This window comes from Anser brachyrhynchus (assembly GCF_964034855.1).
Source record: "Anser brachyrhynchus genome assembly, chromosome: 2".
Taxonomy (NCBI): domain Eukaryota; kingdom Metazoa; phylum Chordata; class Aves; order Anseriformes; family Anatidae; genus Anser; species Anser brachyrhynchus.
In genome coordinates, this window is record NC_137695.1 from 147,066,479 (window position 1) to 147,085,969 (window position 19,491).

The 19,491-nt window shown below is 46.3% G+C and overlaps 1 protein-coding gene across 1 annotated transcript in view; it reads right to left on the minus strand.

Moving 5' to 3' along the window:
- The window catches only part of EXT1 (exostosin glycosyltransferase 1), a gene marked incomplete at its 5' end in the record, with an annotated part of 172,961 nt that overhangs the window by 11,886 nt on the left and 141,584 nt on the right, over nucleotides 1–19,491 (minus strand). The window contains 6 exons of the mRNA XM_080582040.1: nucleotides 2,012–2,107; nucleotides 2,834–2,952; nucleotides 4,281–4,413; nucleotides 9,365–9,484; nucleotides 13,348–13,455; nucleotides 16,211–16,304. Coding sequence (XP_080438166.1) covers nucleotides 2,012–2,107; nucleotides 2,834–2,952; nucleotides 4,281–4,413; nucleotides 9,365–9,484; nucleotides 13,348–13,455; nucleotides 16,211–16,304 — 670 coding nt within the window. The remainder of the gene's footprint in view (nucleotides 1–2,011; nucleotides 2,108–2,833; nucleotides 2,953–4,280; nucleotides 4,414–9,364; nucleotides 9,485–13,347; nucleotides 13,456–16,210; nucleotides 16,305–19,491) is intronic.

A 19,491-nucleotide genomic window follows, 5' to 3' on the forward strand; every position in this document is an offset into this window, starting at 1 on the left:
ACAGCAAGAGATGTTGCTGAGATGAGATGAGAATCCATATGGCTTCTTTACCAGACTAATTAGCACCTTTGGAGAACTGATGAGAGGTAATAAGGACATGACACTATTTGTTTCCCTCAATTGCTGGGAAAAATAGCCTGTCTAGTTAATAGACTTCTTTTCAAACTCATTATCTGAAGAAATCACTACAAAAATCAGGCCCGGCTAGGGGAGATCACTGTCTGGAAACAGGGACACGAAGAAGTTTTTCATGTAGCTCGTAATGGACATGACCATTTCTGCATCCCTTGCAACCTGATGGGAAGCAAGACCCTAAATCTATGCCATGATTGAGAGAAAGCTCTGTCTCCATACTCAGGAGGTTCACAGCGTCTGTCTGGAGAGCATCTCTTCATCGCTGCGATGGGCCTCTGCCCAGGAACGCCGTGGCTGTGAGGGAGAGGCGATCTGGCAGGTGTTGACAGTTTTGATTTGCTTATGCAGAGGCAAAGCAGAGCAAGAAGCAGTCAGGAGACCCAGGTTCCCACCCTAGCTCTTTCACAGACGGTGGAAGACAGTCAAACAGTAAAATAGTCAGGATTACCCACGTATTTTCTTTTCCTAGTTAAAGCTCCCTGTTGTAAAACGCCTGCGATAATTTATCATGATTTCACGGGTAGGAGTGGAAGGTTAGATTAAGGCAGACCTCTGCGAGCCCCTGGCCAGAGTGACTGTGCCTGCCAGAATGCTTCAGCTAGGTCTGGAGATGAAAAGCAGTTCCTTCGTACAGCCTTTGAATTGGACTCCTCTGGCTCTTCTAGCTTTGTCCAAACAAGCAGCTTTTCTGCGCAAGAAGCCATTTGGCATATATTGGGACATTAGAGAGATGAGACTGTCCACTACAAACACACCTTTGTGTACTCAGGAGACTCATTTGTAATCTAAACAGTGCCTGGGCCAATTTCTACAAATCCTGTAGAACCGGTCAGAGGTTTTCTCCTCTATCTCACCTCTGCAAGCTTTCCAAAAAGAAAAAAAAAACACCTCTGCAATGTTCAAAAGACTCAGAAGTCACTACAGACAGCCTTTCTTGGCCCTGCAGCAACTCTCCTGATACTGTTTACATGGCTAGCTAAGGCATAAGCCATCAGCTGCCAACTTTGCAGGGCCCTCGCTTTCCCTTTGTTGAGGTGATTGGGGTACAAGACCAAAGACAGGACCATAAATTCAAAACAGGACAGTGCAGCCCAAGCAACTAAAAGTTCTCTTTGCAAAGGCAGAGCTCGAGAGCCAAATGATACATATCGCAGAGGGGCCAGCCCAAATGTGTCTCAGTCATGGCCTTGAAACAAGAAGCCCTGCTTCTCTCAGGCCTGACTTTGGAAAGGAATCGTCCACTTCAGCACGGATTTAAAAAAAAGCCTCTCCTCTCATCTGGGTGCCGCCTGTTTCAGCTTTGAGGAAGCACAAACAAGTGTGTTGCACAGCAGGAGACGACGCAGTGGTTTTGTTCCCATGCAAGCACCCCTTGTCCCTTCCTTTATTTTACGGTGGGATCCCTTCGCTGACAGCAGTCTGCTGCAAGGCCATGAGAGAAGGCACTTTCTGAAAGTTGGCTTGGCACTACCCACTCTCATCTCTTCCTCTGCTTTTGGGTCTGCAGCTGATCCCCAAGCCTTGCATCTGACTGCTCGGACTCAGTAATCAGCTGCATCGCTGCTTTCATGTCCCCGCAGAGATACAGAAATCTCCAAAGAAGGGGGCAGCGCTGCCTGCTCTTGGGACCACGTTTCAAAGCAAGGCCCCACCCGTGAATCTCACGGCATTAATTGCCATGCTGCTGACTTCTGAGAGCACGGGCCTCGTGCATGAAACACAAATCGGTGACCACGCTGGTGCAAAGGAACGAGGAACAGAGAGGAGCTGTCACACCGCTGCGAACTACAAAGCTTTCACCGAAGCACCTAGAAAAACAAACTCTGGTCCCACCGGAGAATATATGCCATCTTTTATGATGCTCCTCTCCACTTACCTTGCTCTCTCCTTCAATGACTATGACAGGCACAGAAGTGGCAGGCCAGCGGTGTTTGGCTGGGAGGGGCTTATCACAATTCCATAGAACAATGATCTGGAAGAGAATGTTGGACCACGATCAGACTCCTTGGTGGCAATGCAGTCCAAGTCCTACAGACTCAGATCTCCAGACAGAAATGTTGAGTTCATATCTGGACTTTCCAAATCAACAAGAATGATATAAATCTGCATAAAAATAACACTTCCTACAGTAATTTCACCCATCCTGACTGTATACATCCTCCTAAACAAATGTAAGCTGGACAGGAACTGAGGAAGTCTCTGTCTAGGCCAGGTCACACGGATGTCACCGATTTACTTTGGCTCACATTGAAGGCTAAAACACTTGTGACTCTCCACTACAACAGGGTGCTCTTACTGAACTCCCCAGGGTTTCTTTTAGGCAAGCCAAAATCCCGGCACTGTGAGCCTAGGAGCCACAGCAGGAGGAAGGAAGATCACGTAGGGGCTCTTGAGGCACAGACATCCTTTTGCAGCTTGCAGCACATGAGGTTCAGATATTTAAAGTGCAGTCTTTGTTCTACCTGTCTCATGAAACAAAGGCGTTTAATTATCGTCTCTATTCCACTCGCATTATACTCAGAATTTTTGTTTCCCATGCATGCAGGTCACAGACACCAGAAATCTCAGAGAAAAGAAACACGAGAACTGAAACAGAGGGTTGAAACTCGAGTGAGAAGAGGTGGAGTCAACAGCCTCTTCACTCCTGGGACAGCAGTCCTGTCTCAGATGTGACTGACTGCCAAACAGCGCTCCTTACCTGTGCACAGTACTGGGACTTGGCTACAGCAACCAGGAGTTTCAGCACAGGTTGAGATTGGGAAACCAGGGGAGTTACTGCATGGATAACGGCAGTGAACGTGGGGAGAGGCTTCAGACCTGAAGCAAAGAGAGATGTGCTCAGAAAAGACAAAATTGCCCCATTTCATAGAGGTTAGAGGACTTGGAGATGGAAAGATAATCTGTGTTTATAGCAAACCTTGCCATTCTTTTTTAGGCTGTGTCCTTTAGTCTTGGATACCAAGTCCCAGACACTTCTGAGGAGATCACACTTCCCTTTAGCTCCCATGCCCCCTGGAAACCCTCACTCAGTACAATGACTGCCTTTTCTTACTATTTCCACAAATGTCCTGCAATCTCTGTCTTCCATCCAGTTTGCCCACAGATAATATCTAGTTTGTTCAGCCAAATTTCTTTCTTGACACTAGCTCTGCCTGGTTTTGCTACCTGGCTCTGGATACTTGGCGTTTTCTAGATGCATCCATGATTTCCAGAGGCGTGTTCAGTTTCCACAGTTCCATCACAGCCTCTGTCAGATTTTTGCTCTTTCTGGATAAATCCCCATCCACATACGTCTTCAATTACCTCCTGACCTGATAATTCTGTTTGCATCCTTGCCTTCCAATTCTGACATTTTTGCCTTGCTGTGCCTTCCTTTTCTGCCTGAAATAACAGATCCTACTGGCTTCCGCCCTTACTTACTGCTCTCAGTCTTATCTACATTCATCTGTGTGGGGTCAGAGTCATTCTTCATCAAAATTCCCACAGAAACCTTCTCCTTCTTTTGGAGGTTACCAAAAGCATGGTAACAGCGAATTTTTAGCAGGTGGGCAGTACAGATGCACACAAGTGGGATGGCACAGGCTGAGCCAAAAGTGGAAGCAAGTGTCATCAGCAGGATAATTTCAGGCTGCAGGCACATTCCCCTGCAGAATTCATCGCTTAAGCTCTGCTTCGGGAAAAAGCCACGTTCGTAAGACCTTTGCATTCCTTCTAGTAGGATCCATAAGAGGACACAGAGTACGGAGAATAAATCCATACCAACTATGCACTCCAATTACAAGTGCCATGGGTAAATTACCACTTTTCCAATTTGCCAAGCACAAATAAACAAAGAAAGCAAAAAACTATCCCTCTTGCATCCCCTTGGGCCATAAATGGGTCAGTAACTCAAGCATTAATTACCGGCAACTGAAAAGTATGAAGGGACGGGGATTTTTTTTTAAAACAGTATTTGCAAATGAGAGGCCCACAGTGCATGTCGATGAGTCAGAGACATCCCAGTCTGCAGTGGGCAGGGAAGGCTGAAACAGGATAAATGGAAAGCATCATTAACTAGAAATGAATGGCGAGTCACGAGGCACACGCTCCTCACAAAGATCAGTGATATTCCAAGTGCCACCAGAGTGTAGGAAGGATTCACTCACCGAGATTAGCATAGTAGTAAGGAAAATCTCCCAGATATGAGGAATACTGTGGCAGTACAAATAACCCTCCAGGATGTTTGTTCCAGATTAAGCTGTTACGTGATATGTGCTTAAATATTCTGTCCTGAATAATCTGCAAAACAAGAGAGGCAATGACTGTTAAACAGACTGCAATAGCCGCTGGTGGGTGTTCCAGGGACTCCGGCCGACTGGAGTCCTCCTCACCCAGTTTGCAACAAGCTGAGGCACACAAATGGCGAGACGTTCCTGCTTATTTTCTCCTAAAATGACACAGAAGCTGTGTACTTCAACAACACTTCAGCAGCTCAGGCTTCAGAGCACCTCATTAGCCCCCGTGGATGTGGGGACCTTGCAATTCATTGCACTCTGCATTTCACGTCAAGGATTTTGTCTGTGAGAGGAAGTCGGCAGTAGTAAGCCCCATTAGTGCACTGTCAGTTTTTACTACCCAGAACTCATATAAGATAATTACTTGAGGATGGCATTACAAAGCTAGGTATTATTTTGAGATAACGAGAGCATTCAAAGCCACAAAGGCTTTCAGCAAATCAGGCTGCACTAATTATTCATTTTGCTTATTACGAAGGGGCATTAATATTCAGATACATCACTGATTCTACGTCTCGGTTCCATAACGGCTCCTTGTTGGCTGAAACAGAAGAAGATCTTTTGGTAACCACTCTCTTTCTTTGCTGAGGGCCACAAACTTAGAATGCTAGATATTTAAAGGCAGACCAGATTGCTAGGTCCTCTACTTTGTCATCTGGGATACCACAAGCTACAAAAAAAGATACAAGGCCCAACAATTAATACGTATTTGTAACACTGATAATAGTTACTTCAGACCAGTTGCTAGCATGTAAGAACACTCTGGTTCTTACACCAACTTGCTGCAAAGTCATAATAAGGCTCAGCAGTGGGAAGCTAAAACGAGACAAACTCAGCATCCAAGCAAGAGACAATTTTCTAGGTGCGATCTGCTCTTGGGCCACGTGCTCTTACGTATTTGTCTTCCTCTGAAGCAGCAGAGGTTGACAGGACTGGGGATGGGACGCTGGAAGGGGCTGGGATTGTGAAGGAGGAATTTTCTGCTAAGACAGCTAATCAGGATTTCCTTGCCTTCTGCAGCTCATCTGGGATCTCCTAAGGGGATTTAATGCAACTGGTGGTTTATGCATTGCACAGGGCTCGAATGCTAAGAACAGGTTGGTTCTCCTAACCTAACGTCTCTGGCCTTAGCACAGGCACATCTGGGTGAAAGTAATGGCTCTGAAGCTGGAGTAAATCTAATGCCATGCTCCATTCCTACAAATCTTTGGAGCTAAAGAAGGTCTATACCCAGAGCATAGAAAAAAAACAACAAACAAAAGCAAGCAAAAAGACCCCAAGTAACAAAAGCCAACTAAAAGCAGCTGCTGGAGTCTAAGCAAGCTAAAAACCTCTGTCAGCAGCTGAGTTCAAGGACATTGGGTCAGTACGGAGCGTGACCAGTAGTTTTCCTGGAATTTTTGATGGCTATGACAAAACAAAACCACCAAATCACAAGTTACCTTGTGCTAGACGATCCACTGCTGGTGGCCACATCAGCACGGTTAACTTGAGGCAAATGTTAGGTGTCTGCACGCTTGTCTTAATTTCGCCTGCAGCCAATTAGCGTTGCTAATATGCAATAATTCACTCACCTGCCTAAGTTTTTAACTTATTTTTATGTGGATATAACGGACTTAAGGACCATATTTCCACTAAAAAGAATGTATCCGAATATTTGCTGGGAAAGTTAGGGGTACCAGCTGCCAGACCTCCTGCATGGCAGCAGGGAGAGATGACTACTGGTTCTCCATCTGCAAGTCATGCCACTAAACAAAGACAGAACCTGGAAAGTACACATTTTCAAGCATTTACCACAAAGCCCAAATGCTACAGCTCCTTCCTCCTGTTTTCTCAGAACTGGGGCATGATCAGATAAGGGGAAGTCTGTGAATTTACACGGTCAGGAGGTTTTCACAGACGGCGGAGTTTTCCATTGCGCTGGTAGCCAACAAGGCTTCAGGGGAAACACATGGCTCGCATTCAGCGCTGCTTCAGCGCGCCCAGAGCAGCCCTAACACGAAGCAGACCCCTGATGCCACGCAGGGTACGTGGCCTTCGGTGCACGGCAGGCATACAAATCTCACTAATACGGCTACTCAACAGGCCGGGGAGCTGGCCTGTAATATATCACAGCTCACAAACGGCAGATTAATTTATCACGCTCCTGGTCTACATAAGAAATCTCGCTGTCTGTAATGATAAAGAGTAGAAAAGACGACTTGGCAGAAAGAGAGCAGAAGTGTATAAAAAAGGATAACACGGGGGACCAATCGATTAAAATTCAGGGTACGCAGCATGGCACATACCGCAGGGACAGGCAGCGGCTATACAGTGTCTCCAATGGTGAGGCCTGACAGGAGAAGTTTAGGAAGAGGAAGAAGGGGTGATGAACTCTGCCAAGATCTCCCTTTTCTTTCTGGAATTCATTAACAGTCCAATATTTTTGTTTCCCTCATCTTCGCACTTCCAAAAATTCATATACTGCCTTCAGCATTGTCTCTTCTCAATATGCCCCAGCCAAGCACCGCACGTTTATTGTATGCCTTTTGTGCTGTCCTCCTCCCTTCCTCTTCCTGAGCAGAAGACTGAGCATATCGCCCAGGGATTTAGGTGTGTTTCAGGCTTGTTTTCGTGGATGAACAAGCTGAAAAATTGCAGATACGCCGTGTAGGGATGGTGTTTGCTGCAGTCCACTGCTGCCAGCGCTCCCACCCACCACGCTGGGGCAGACCCACACGAACACCATTTCCTGACCCACACCACGCCCGTGGCACCTACAGCTGCAATACGGACAGCTGGCCAAATGCTTCAAAGCTCCCACACCGGGCTAGGAGCTGTTCGGCTCCGGTCTCCAAATGCTGTCAGGGACCTGAAGACGTGATCAAATGTTTTCACAGGTGTCCAGGATAGCAGGCAGAGGAGAGACACGATGTCCTTGTAGACACCTGAGCTGGGGAAGACTTTTGCTGCACTGATGTCCTCATACTTGGACATGGTACAGCACTGCAGGCAGCAGGGAGGTGATTATTCAGATGGTATCTAGTATCATCAGAGCACTGTGACACCACAGCGTTACAACAGAAGATGGATAACATCCACCAGAAAAAAAAATAATCCTGCTAGGAATTTACTTACAGGCATCAAATTTTAAAAAGAGGATATACTGCTTGCAGATTTCTGACACCAAAAATCACTCTCAGCTGTTTTATTCCTTTCTTACAGGAAGTTAACTCTGGACTTCACTCTGGCAAGCTGAAATGTGAAATGAGTATCTGTTCATATGAACAGAACCCCTCTTAGCTGTCTTTACAAATTCTGAGAGTCCTGAATTAAAAACTAACAAACATAAACCCCTCAAACCAAAACCACCCTTGCAAACAAATGGAAAAACCCAGAACATAACTTCAACGCCAGGCATACATTACTCGGTTCCATTAAATTAAACCTTGCAGGAAGATTTTTGTTTTCTCTTTTTTCCCCTCTGAGCAGAAACCGCAGCCTGCTGGATGCCCAGCTGCTTGAGCTTTATTACAGGTTTTACTCTCCCCTGGGCACCTACAGTGACATTGGCCAATGTCCCATGAGGTCCGGGCAGCCCTGAAGACTCATCTTTGAGCGCTGGAGCTCGATGAGATGGACACCAAGGCTGTGGGGCTGCAGGTGATGTCCCCTCGGGACCAGCCCAGCACAGGTAGGAGAGGGGCAGCGAGGAGAGCTGTGCAGCCTTCCCTTTTTAGCCACCCTTAATGACAACAGGGTGCCTGCAGGGAAGGGGCAGACAAGAGATGAGGCACCCTGATTGTCTCTAAGGGTACTTCTGGACGGGTGAATTAGGCTGCAAGCACTGCCACGTGGTCTTCCAGCTTTGTTAGCCTGATCCTGGCATGGGCTGTGACAGTACCACTACCTCGTCTGTGCTCCCGGGGAGACTGAGGACGCTGAGCTATTCCCAACAGGCAGCACGGATGAAGCCAAGCTCATTAGGGGTAGAAGAGAGCATTGCGAGTACAGCTATGCCAGGGGCTCCAAAAATATTCCCTGCCTGGTTTTCTCCATTGGTACAGAAAAACCCAAGGGAATGTCTTGCAGCAGCCGGAGGTGGGTCAGCCACGAACAAGCCCACTGCAGGCCAAAATATGGGCAGCAGCACTTGTTTGCAGGCGAATGCAGAGTAGGAAACGTGGAACTTTACAACCAGGCACAAAGACAGATGCAACTGCAGAAGAATTAGCATAAGACAAATGCATTTGGACCTCCAAAGCGAGCCACTTCCAGTGGTAAAAGTGTGTCAAAAATTTCAATGCAAAACTGCAAAACAATTAGAAGAGAAACCTGCTTTTGAAATTGTATCCTGGGCTCTGCTTCTAAAGAGCCTTTTATCTCTCCTCTGTCTCTCAAATTCAGAAAGGATTCTCTCCCCATTTGTGATCTCCTCTCTCCCTGTTTAATAGCAGTCTAATTATGATTATTTCTTACTATTTTGTAGGGATGATCAGGCCTTTCCCTTACCCTGGGTGTGACGACAAGACACAGTAACTGACAAGCCCCCATTTTCTCTCAGCCCAGACCTACAGCCCCATCACAAGGCATCACATGGTCAAGGAGCTTCAGAGTAGTATTTTTTTCCAAAATGAATTCTAGAAAGGTTTCTTAAAGAAACATATTCACCACCACTGACACGGAGAGTGATTCATTGGCCATAAAGCCTTGCGAAGGCAAGATCACACATGACAACTTTTCCATGTGTCCGATAGCTCCCATTCTTCACCGTGTCAGTTTTCTAATGCGGATACCAATAATGAAGGAAGTATTTCCTTAGGGAAGAAAACTTATCAGGATGCCGAGGTGTTCTTTTTCCAAGTGACCGATTGCACGTCATGAAAACCAAGGTCTGGTGCCAGCTGAGCGCAGCAGCAGCTCAACAGCTATGGAAAGCTCGCGGCTCTGCGTGGTCCCAGACAGTTTTTACTCACCTCTAGTGTAGTCAATACAATCTTCTCAACTGAAGAAAAATAAGCCTCCCACAAGAACTGTGTCTGCTGTCTAAGTGCTAGGATTTTATCCTGATGGATAGACCTGATTGTAGAAGGAATCTGTAATACAAGATGTAATATAGTCAGAAGCTTCACAAAACAACGCAATCTCATCAAATTAATATGCTGCTGACAAGTTCTCTCCTCTATTAGCAAGCTGCACAGCTTCAGCGCTCCCATACAACAAGACGTGTGTGTCAACAGCCAAAACCCTGATGGAGACACAGATGAGACACAGCCCCGCACGACCTTTGGTACTGGCCCACTATGGAACACGCGATTTATTTATTTTTATTTGCTTTCTCTCGGTTTTTGCTTGTTTCTCTCCCCTCTCCCCAGCGCTGCGGCGTGGCACAGCGAGGAGCTCCAGCACAAATCCCTCCCCGCACAACGCTTTTCACGGACCGGCAGTTTAACGAACTAGTACCTGCAGGACTTCTGGGTCCAGCAATAATCCCCACTCTCAGAGCACATTAAAGGGACCTGGAATTGCATTTGCCGCAGCATGGCAGCACTAAGTGCCCTGAGGAAAACATAGCAACGTCTGAAGCAAGACTTCGCTTTTGGGGAGCCTGCGGATCAAATCGCATTTTACTAATTATTGTGGGTGGAAGGAATAATGTCTCCCACAACACCTGTTATTCACCAGGGAAAACACTGCTTCTTTTTCTCCCTTCTCCTGTCAAAGCACCACCCTAATTCTGGTGTAAGTTGCCTTGCAAAGAAAAACCAAATTGCCCTGCTGCAATGCTTTGTGCTTACAAAATGTAATGATGACTGGAGCAGAAGGGGAGGGCTTCCCTTCTGCTTCTCTCCCCATCCCCATATCCCCCTTCCACGCTGGAGGGAAACTAATGAGCGTACGTGCCACTGGTTAACTTCTTAGGACCTCAATCAAGGCCCCCAGTACGCTGCTTTGACAATGCAAATTGACATTATCAAGGGAGTTTAACTGCAATTTGCTTCAATTACAAGGGCTACTCACAGAACCAGGAAGGCCTCTAAGATATTTTGCTTATCTGTACTCGTTTCTTCTAGGAACGAGGAGCTGTGCTTTTGCACCTACTTTCTTGTGATTTCAAATTAGGCCACCTCATTCTCAGACAGTCATTTTTCACAGAGCTTTTACTTCAATCACGAGCTGTAAAAGCATGTACTTTCGCTGTGTGTTGCTTTTTTGCACATCCCAGCTTGTTCTGAAGGTTACTTGCAACCCAACACATCCGCCCTTTCCTGATCAAAACACATTTGCTTATTCCTAAAATATTCTGAGAGGTGGCAAGGATCATTATGTGGTTACAGGAACTCCTGAATCAAACGACTTCACATGAAACATTTTCCTGAAGAAAAATGTGAGATTCTAAGAATTTATAAATAATGAATTTCCACGAGAATCGGTAAATTTGTAACTGCATTGCTTGCATCCACGTCTGGACAGACCACGGCTCCCCAGAGTGCAGTGTCAGATGTGACGATGCCCACTCGCTAAGACCTGCTAGCTATAAAACAGAATTTGAGCTTCAGAGAGTAAGGGCTGCAGAAGGAAATGGTCACAATGTCAAAGGTGGTGCGTTTTGTTCCTTTGCTGTGGTCCCTGTATGTTTTTAGGTAAAACATTCCTTTCAAACAAGTATGAAAGATGGAAGCCAAAGGCAGGCTTTAGTGCATGTTTTTCTAATCAGTTCCATCACTGCTGCAGAATGATGTTTAACTGTATCAAATTTTATTTTGAGGGGGTGAATATTCTTTCTTTTCATTACTTTTCCAGTAAGTTCCAAGAAATATTGGGATAATGAACATTATCTGTACTGGCTGTACACAGATCATATCCACGCTCGTTACCAACAGCAAGCACACAATCCCTTCACGGTGGCAACGTGGCTTTTTTTTCTATAAAGTTAAACATTTAATTGCATGATGTGCAACCTTGCATGTGTGCTACACGTGAGAGCAAGAAGTGAAATCAATACTCTTGTGCTGCTCTGGCCCCTGAGCGTGAAGGCCGCTGTGCCAGCGAAGGTTACTGCAAGAAGTTCAGGTTTTACAGACCAGCCTGTGCCCGCGAGTGCCTGCAAACACAGTGCCAAGGTTTAAAAAAAGCCTCGGTGCCTGCTCTGTTGCAACAGCTGGAAAGGAAAATCAGGGCTCCCATTTTAACTGCATTTGCTTATTAGTTATTAATCTACTTGTCCAGAAAGACAGGTGGGGAAAATGATGTATTAATACTAATCTGGCAGGATTACGCTGGAATTACTAGAACTGGATGACGTCTTAATAAAAGGTCATTTCAGTAATAAGTGGGGGAAGGAAAAAAACCACCCCACAAAAATAAACGCAGAAAGGCTGGGTTAAGCTCTCCTAGCGCTATGATGAGGAGAATATGCAAATAAAAACATCCGAGCTGCTCTAAAACAGGAAATGAAAAACTGTAACATAACAAAAACATTTCCCAGAGCAGACATTCAGGCCCTCTGCCAGCTCTTTAAAAACACTGTTAATAATGGTGCAGTAGCTGTTCAATATGGAAGCAGCTGTGAGGAGAACGGATGGCATGTTACCGGAAAGCGTGAAGATCAGCAAATTATTATGATTTAAAGGGAGAAATAATCTTGCTCGGAAAAACATGCTGTCCATGAAAGCAAAAATCAAATTTCTGTTTTTTTTTTTTTTTTTTTTTAAATTGCAGATTGTGTCTCATTGATGGCAACAGGTAGCACTTCGCAAGGCTTGCTAGGCCAGCTCTTTATGAATATTTACATCTTCAGACAAATAAGAAGGCATCTAAGGAGATTTTTAAAGGCACTTCAACTTTTGTGTGCTAACGCGCCTGCACCTTTGAATACTTCTCTCCATGGATGGCAATAGCTTGCCACTTCAGAAATGAACTAAATTTAGTAATAACAAAACCGCTCTTACTGTGGGATAAGCCAGTGTGCACTAGTGCACAGTGTGCACTGCGGACAACTACCCTAAAGCTATAAAATCCATTTTTTTTGAAAAAAATTAAAGTTTGAAACGTTGCTGTCTCCCTACAAAAACATTTTCAAGAGGTCAGGAAGCACGTCAGTGGTGCTGACACAGAAATGACTAGATAGGAGACGCACAGCAATTTGGTGGCTATTCCAGATCTTGTGGATCTCAGCTTCACGCTGGGCGATGGCATTTCAGCAAATGGTGCTTTGGGGAAACCAATTTTTCAAGAACTTTTCCTAATATCCATTTCTCTCCATACCTTGAAAAAAAAAACAGGTCTGCCAGGGAAATAGAAGAAAAACTCTAGTGAATTTAAACACAAAAGCAGATGCTGAAGGTAAGCAGGGCATTTCGAATTCCTTAGCTCACTTTTGTTGCATGATCTCAGGGAGATTAACAATCAAGTGATGTGACCACTGCTTCAGAAAGACAAAGATGTCTTTCTGAAGACATCTTTCAAAAAGATCTTCTTCAAAAAGGTTCTGCTTCCACAAAACTGTTAGGCACTAACAGGGCCTGAGACGAGACCCCTTTGCCTGAGTGAGGAGCCCCGTCAGCCCCTTCCAGCCAGATACACGGCACTGGTAGAGCCCCAAGATCCAACGTTTTCTGAAGGATGGGAGCAAAAATGGCCTTCAGAAGTCTTCTCCCTCATGGCAGCACCAGTTTGGGACAGCCCTGCCTCAGAGAGGGATCCAAGCGCTCCCCACCAGAGGAAAAATGAAGAAGCCTCCTGCGTTCAAGCACGCGGCCTGGTGGCTGCAATGACCTTCAGGTCAGGCCGTGAATGATGTCACGTTAAATGAGTTCATCGCCGGCGTGACACAGACAATCCCTTCATGATAAAAATTCTTTTACAGCCCTGACCTTTCGGATTCATCTTCCCCGTCCATTTAGACGGCGGCGGCAATAATCAACCGATCTGCTGAAGGCCGCCGTCTTTTTCTTACCTGTAATAGCAATCTCTCATCCCCGATGACGGCAGCCTGCTTCCAATCAATCACTTCCGAGAAGGGCAGCTCCCATCCATTGCTGAGCATCACGGGCACGCAGGCGGCCTGCACACAGAGCCATCGCACTCGTTAGTGGGCTTACCCATGGCCGGCCAACAATTAGCACGAGCCTCAAGGCTCACGCCAACGCCATTCCCGTTTTCCGCACCGGTTCTGCCCCAGCGCTCGCGCCACGCCGTCAGGAGGCAAGGCAATACGGCAAAGAAGCCAGAGCCCACAGCCAGAACGTTCACCGCTTTCCAGTTGGGGCTTATTCAGATTCAGCAAAAGGCGGGGTTTGCGTGGAGAGAGGCATTTGAAAGCCGGTGCTTATGCTGACGGATGAGGACAGGGCTGTTAAAATTCTGTAAATATAACCCTGGAGAATTTAATACAAAATGACTGCCTTCTTCGCTGCTTTGTGAACCATTCAGCAGGGAGCTAGCTCCCTCAATTTTTATAATATGTTGTAAGACAACCCTACAGAAAATATATATCAAATTTAATTCCAGAGCACTTCTTCCACCAAGGAGGAGTGAATTCCCCATCCTGTTTGATATCAGCTCTCTGAACAGAGGCAACTGCACAAACACAACCCATCCGTCACCACCTGTCTACAAAAATAATAATTGCTTTCTGTCTTAAAACAAACAAAACGCATGTAAGTTTAGTATCTATTTCTCACCAGTATGGTTTGTCTAAATTACTTTATCTTTTACGAGTCGTGCAAGTTCCTTTGCACTGAGAGCAAGTTTGCGAATGTTCAGTAAATAGTGCAGTATTTCCATAAATAAACGATTGCCACTGCATTCTGGTCGGCTGGATGACAGTCTAAGATCCCAGCCAAAAGCCTGTTGAAGTGATGAAAGAACCTATTACCAGAGGATCGGCATCAGCTCGTGCTCCGGTTCTTTTTCTTTTGGATCAAGCCAAGCTTGCGTGCTCTGAATCTGGCCTAGACTGGGGTCTCCCCCCCGCCCCGTACCTCCTGAAAGGTAGCATGAAGGGGAACTTTTCGGACTGCTCTACCTTCCTTTGTAACATATATTACACAGAGGATCTTAGACTAGTCACGTCTCTGCATTACAGCAGTGCTTACGATGTGCAAAGAACTGTGATCTTCTGCAAGGAAATGACATTAGCGCATGAAAAAAGCCAAGCAGAAAACACTTAGCAATGTGTTTTCATGTTTAAAACATTCCACTAATGTGGATTATGTCTTTCAACATGCCCTGCAGCCAGACAAAAATTGGGAATTCATCATAATCAGTGTATACTGCTGCTAGCCTGGTAGGAAAATCCTCAATGCCTGCATTTTATCATGGTCGACCTGGAGCCTCCAAGGTCCGTACGGTGAGGTATGCTCTTTGCTATCTGCTCCCGAGACGATTTATCTAACAGCAGCTACATGACTGGTGGCCTACTCAGGAAAAGAGCTGAGCAGTGCTTTTTGGAAGGATCTGAAGCCGCTTGTCATCCCAAAGAAGCTGGTCCCACTTCTTCCTCTGAAGAGGCTGGGGAAGGAACAGCACTCGCGGGCTATTTACCTTCTGCTAGGGAACTGATAGCCCAGAACTTGGATCTCCAGTAGATGTGGGGTTCAGTGGCTAAACCTAAGTGTCCAGTGCATTTGAGATGCTCTAGGATATCCAAGCCACCCATCCAGGGCTGGCAGATGTGACAGAACCTCATGGGAGACCTGAACCCCTGGGGAAAAGCCCCAGAAAACCAGAAGGGTACCTCCAGGCTTCAAAAATGACATCATACACCTAAATTTGGGTACCCGAATCCTGCTCTGCATTACGGGAAACAATGCCCTGTCATCGCAGCTGGGACATGTTGTGGGTGATGAAGAAAAGTGTTGTGATGACATTCAGCTTTACTGCCAATGCTGGGACACCTCCCAAATGGCAGAAAGACATCCGAAGGCAGGGCCCTGTAAGGTGTCCTCATTTGCCTTCTAACCAACACCAAGAAGCTCCCCAGCCTCCCCCTGCCTCGGCTCTGGCTCCCATGTAAATGAAATCCAGATGCAAGTCCCAGAGGGCAGCTGCAGCACCTCCCAAGATGCTCTGTACGGCTGACTGAAGATCCAGGACCCCGGGGATGAGCTGATGCTGGCAAAAAAAAACAAGGTCACGCTGTCTGCAGCTGGCACAGGTCAGTGTCAGGCCCGGGACAGAAACCTGATCGCTGTGCTGCCGCGCCTGGCTGCCACGCGGACTCAAGAGCCCCGTTGTATTGCTCATGCTGGCCAACAGCAAAAAAAAAAAGGGAAACTATTAACCAAAATGCTTTTAAAAGGTGAAGGGGATCTGGGCGCTGTCCCAGACACGCTGCATGCTCCCTACATCCACCTTTATGTGATGCTTCCATCTGGGGTCTACAACCTCTGGGCCACCTTTGGCATGTGCAGCGAGCAGCAATGCAAGAGAGACGATGCAGGTGCGGGTCTGTTTTGGCTAAGTGAAAAGGAAGAGCTACTTCACTGCTCCAGGCCGTACTTGTGGAGGTCAGTGTCTCCCACGGGAAGTCTCACAGCTTGACAAAATAGTGCCCTAGGCTGGTCCAACCTCCCAGCCCCACCACATCCAGGGAAACCCTTTTCCTGGAGGTAACGCAATTCAACCTTCAGATGAGTGCAGTGCCCAGTCCCCCCGGGAAGAAGCTGCCAATTGCTCCAGAAGTATGAATAGAGGCTTTCGCAAAGTGGATTACTGTCCATGAGGGAAATGAAACACATTTCTCTCCTCCCCACCTCCCTGCTATTGCATGCTGAATTGCAGCCAGCACAGGCAGTGCTTTAAGCTGCAGCTCTTACCTGCAAGGCTTCCAGAAACCTGAACGAGCCAAGCCTGCGGCCACGGGGAACCAGACAGAAAGTGGCATTGTGCAGCATTTCACGGTAATCATACCTAACAAGAACAGGGGAGAAAAGACAAAATTCAATTAGCGGCGAGTCCTAGAGTAACTGGGCATGAAAATGCAAACAGCTGTTGAGCCACGTCTGGATAAAACCATCTCTGACCAGGACGGCTCTCCACCAGGTTAACCACCTCCCTGTGTGCACACGTGTGCGTGCACGTGTGTGACCATCGTGCTCGCTCCTCTTTGGTCACCCCAAGGAGCAGCCACCATGGGAGAGCACTGGGACAGCAGCAATGAAACCGAGAACGAAGGGAATAATTCCACCTTTGCAAAAATCAGCCATGTCTGTGTAAGTAGGTGTGCATGAATTCTAACAATAAACTTACATTAAATGCCTTTATACCCAAAGCATCGTCACCGCACCCCTGTGAATCTGATTTCTACTCAGATTTAGTCCGAGTCACGCATAACCGTGTTCATTTCCGCGTAAGGGGTTTGTACAAAGCAAAAAATATTCAAACTCTGCCACACAAATCTTCCCTTATCAAACAGGCACTGACAAAGGGAAGGGGGCCACAATGACTCTCTAGGTGGTTATTGTCAAGTGTGGTGAGAGGAGAAGGAGGGATAAACTGCTTTGGCAGCCAAATTTTGGCAATTAACCACATAGCTGCAATAACCCCTGCTCCCCTGAATTACATCTTTAAGATACTTCTGTTTATTCCCCCGATTCCATCAATCACTACAAAACCATTTACCAAAAAAACCCCATCAGATCCTAACAGTTTCCAGCCAGTTATTAGCTAATTGTACTTCTGGCAAACCTGTACAACTGCAAATGGCATTGGCCTCGCTGGAACGCTCAGCCTGAGACAAAAGGCTCAGGATTAAACACCCCTCCTTTCTGAGGGGTTTCCTTAACTCTGGAGACAGATATTATTTTGACACTAACTTGTGACACCGACATTTCCTAACACTAAGGATCTAATTTAATCATAGCCTGCAGGCACTGCAAGTTTTTTGCATTTGTGTATATGGATATGGATATATATGTATGTATATGATTACACTTTTATATATAAAAAACTCCAGATCTATGTTTGTATTCTCACCCAGGCCAGACAGATGGGAGTAAGCCAATTTTCAATTATAAGCTCCGTCTTTAGGAAGAGACATCTTGCAAAGGCCCATTTGCTTAAACAAGCGTGTACAACTAATTTGCACAAGAAAAGGTCACTGTGAATGGATTAAGATTATCTCCACTGAGAGTAAAATAAAAGCCCTCGCTGCATTAATTAAAACTACAAAACAGACTTCAAAGTACATTTTTTAAAATCGTATCCCAACTTTGGTTAAAACACACATATATATATCCCATGTGAGTGGCAGTAATTTCCTTTTCTCGGTGTGGGACATTGATCGGCACCTAAAGTCTCAGCTCAACATTCAGCAGTGACACAGCACATGGGGGAAAACATTCAGAAACTGGAATGCAAAAAAAAAACACCCTTGCCATTTTTAAGCATTCATTTTCGCATAGTAGGTCTGAGACTCATTGCTTTTACTGTATATTGTATGACAGAAAATCTTAATAAATACCAAAAATAGCATACCCCGTAGGGCTAAAATACACCAGTCATAACTCCTGTATAACTCCTGTGACTGGCGTATTCTAATGATAGCTATCAATAGCTAGCTAAAAATGTAAAATCCTGTTAATACCCCGGAATGCAACAATATCCACAAAACGTCAATGGCAGAATCAGAGCACAAAGGAAAAGCAGAGGCCGAGGCCGGTGGAAGTGAGACTTCCATATGTCAGCGAGGTTTTATATCGGGCCCTCTTTCTTTCATATCTGATTTGCTGGTATGAATATAGATTTTCGAAAGAAAATAAAAGGATTTTGTAGACTATTTCCCAGCCGAAAACCAGTTAGGATCTTGCTCCTGTTTGTGCCTTTTAAAGCCGAACCTGTGATTTATTGCTTAGCTCTGGAATAGCATGGTTCATGGTCATCAAGCAATTTATCTACATCATGCATACAGGGAGAGAGAGCCTCATCCTAACCTTGATGTATGGGCACAAAATTTCCACTCACTTCAGGGAGAACCCGCAAATGTAACACGAGCAGACCCAGAGTAAAGCAAAATCCATCAAGAGACGCTGCAGTTCATGAATTGCACCGACATTCTTCTCAGGGACAAATTTCTCTGCAATTTCAACCTAAATCTTTTAAGGTGACTCAACACCATCTCTGAGCGCAGTGCGAAAGGACTGGTTTCCAGTTTAATTCCCCTCAGCTAACACCCCGGGATGAGGCACCTATTGCTTTGAAACCCTTAAATACAACACACCAATTTTACTACTACTTGTTTGTGCGCAGCACACAAAGCCTGGGGGTACACTGACGTAACTGAAAGAGAGAAGATAGTCCCAGGTGTTTAAATATGGGCTTGGAGAAGACATTAGCTACAAAAGCGTCACGCGGCGAAGGAGCCTACAGGCCGTGAGGTGGACGTGCAGCTTCAGGGCCACCCCAAGGCAGATCTAGAGGTGCTGGCACAAGAGGGCCACAGAAATAAAACCAGCAACAGCACTAAGTATAAAAGGAGGTGTATGGAACGGGGCCAACGGGTGTTACATGCGGGGGCCAACATGTGCTACGGGATGTCGTGAGGCACCAAGGGCCTGGGGCACTGCTGCCCTTCGCCAGGTGCTCAGCCTCTGCCATGGCCCCACAGCATCGCCCCACGTCCAAGGGGCAAAGCTTTGGCTGCCCGGGGAGCTGAGTGCTGCCTTGAAACCAAAAGAGCCCCTCGATTCCAGAGTCCTTCCAGGAGGAGCTACAAATGCAACACAGGGTTTGAGCTTTGTCGGGGAGGGAAAATACGATCAGCAGGGAAAAAATACTGTATTTTTTCCACACAGTCGCCTCACAGCATCTCTGCACTTCCCTCAAATTTGATTTTAAGTGAAGCCAGTGAAATAATCCCTGTGGCTAAAGTTAGGCATCCAAGTTCAATCTCTGCTGGACTCGAAACTTCCCCTTCACCTGCAGGGGACAGAAATCAGGGCGGGCCCAGGCACCCACAACAACCGCTGCAGCAGGGAACTCTTCCCTTCAGCGCTGACCTGGTACCTGTGGTAAATGCCAGCATTGCTTCCATCATGGGCTTGACTTCCCCCTGATCTTCACCGACTGATCTCAGCGAGACCTCTGGGAGGCAAACCCA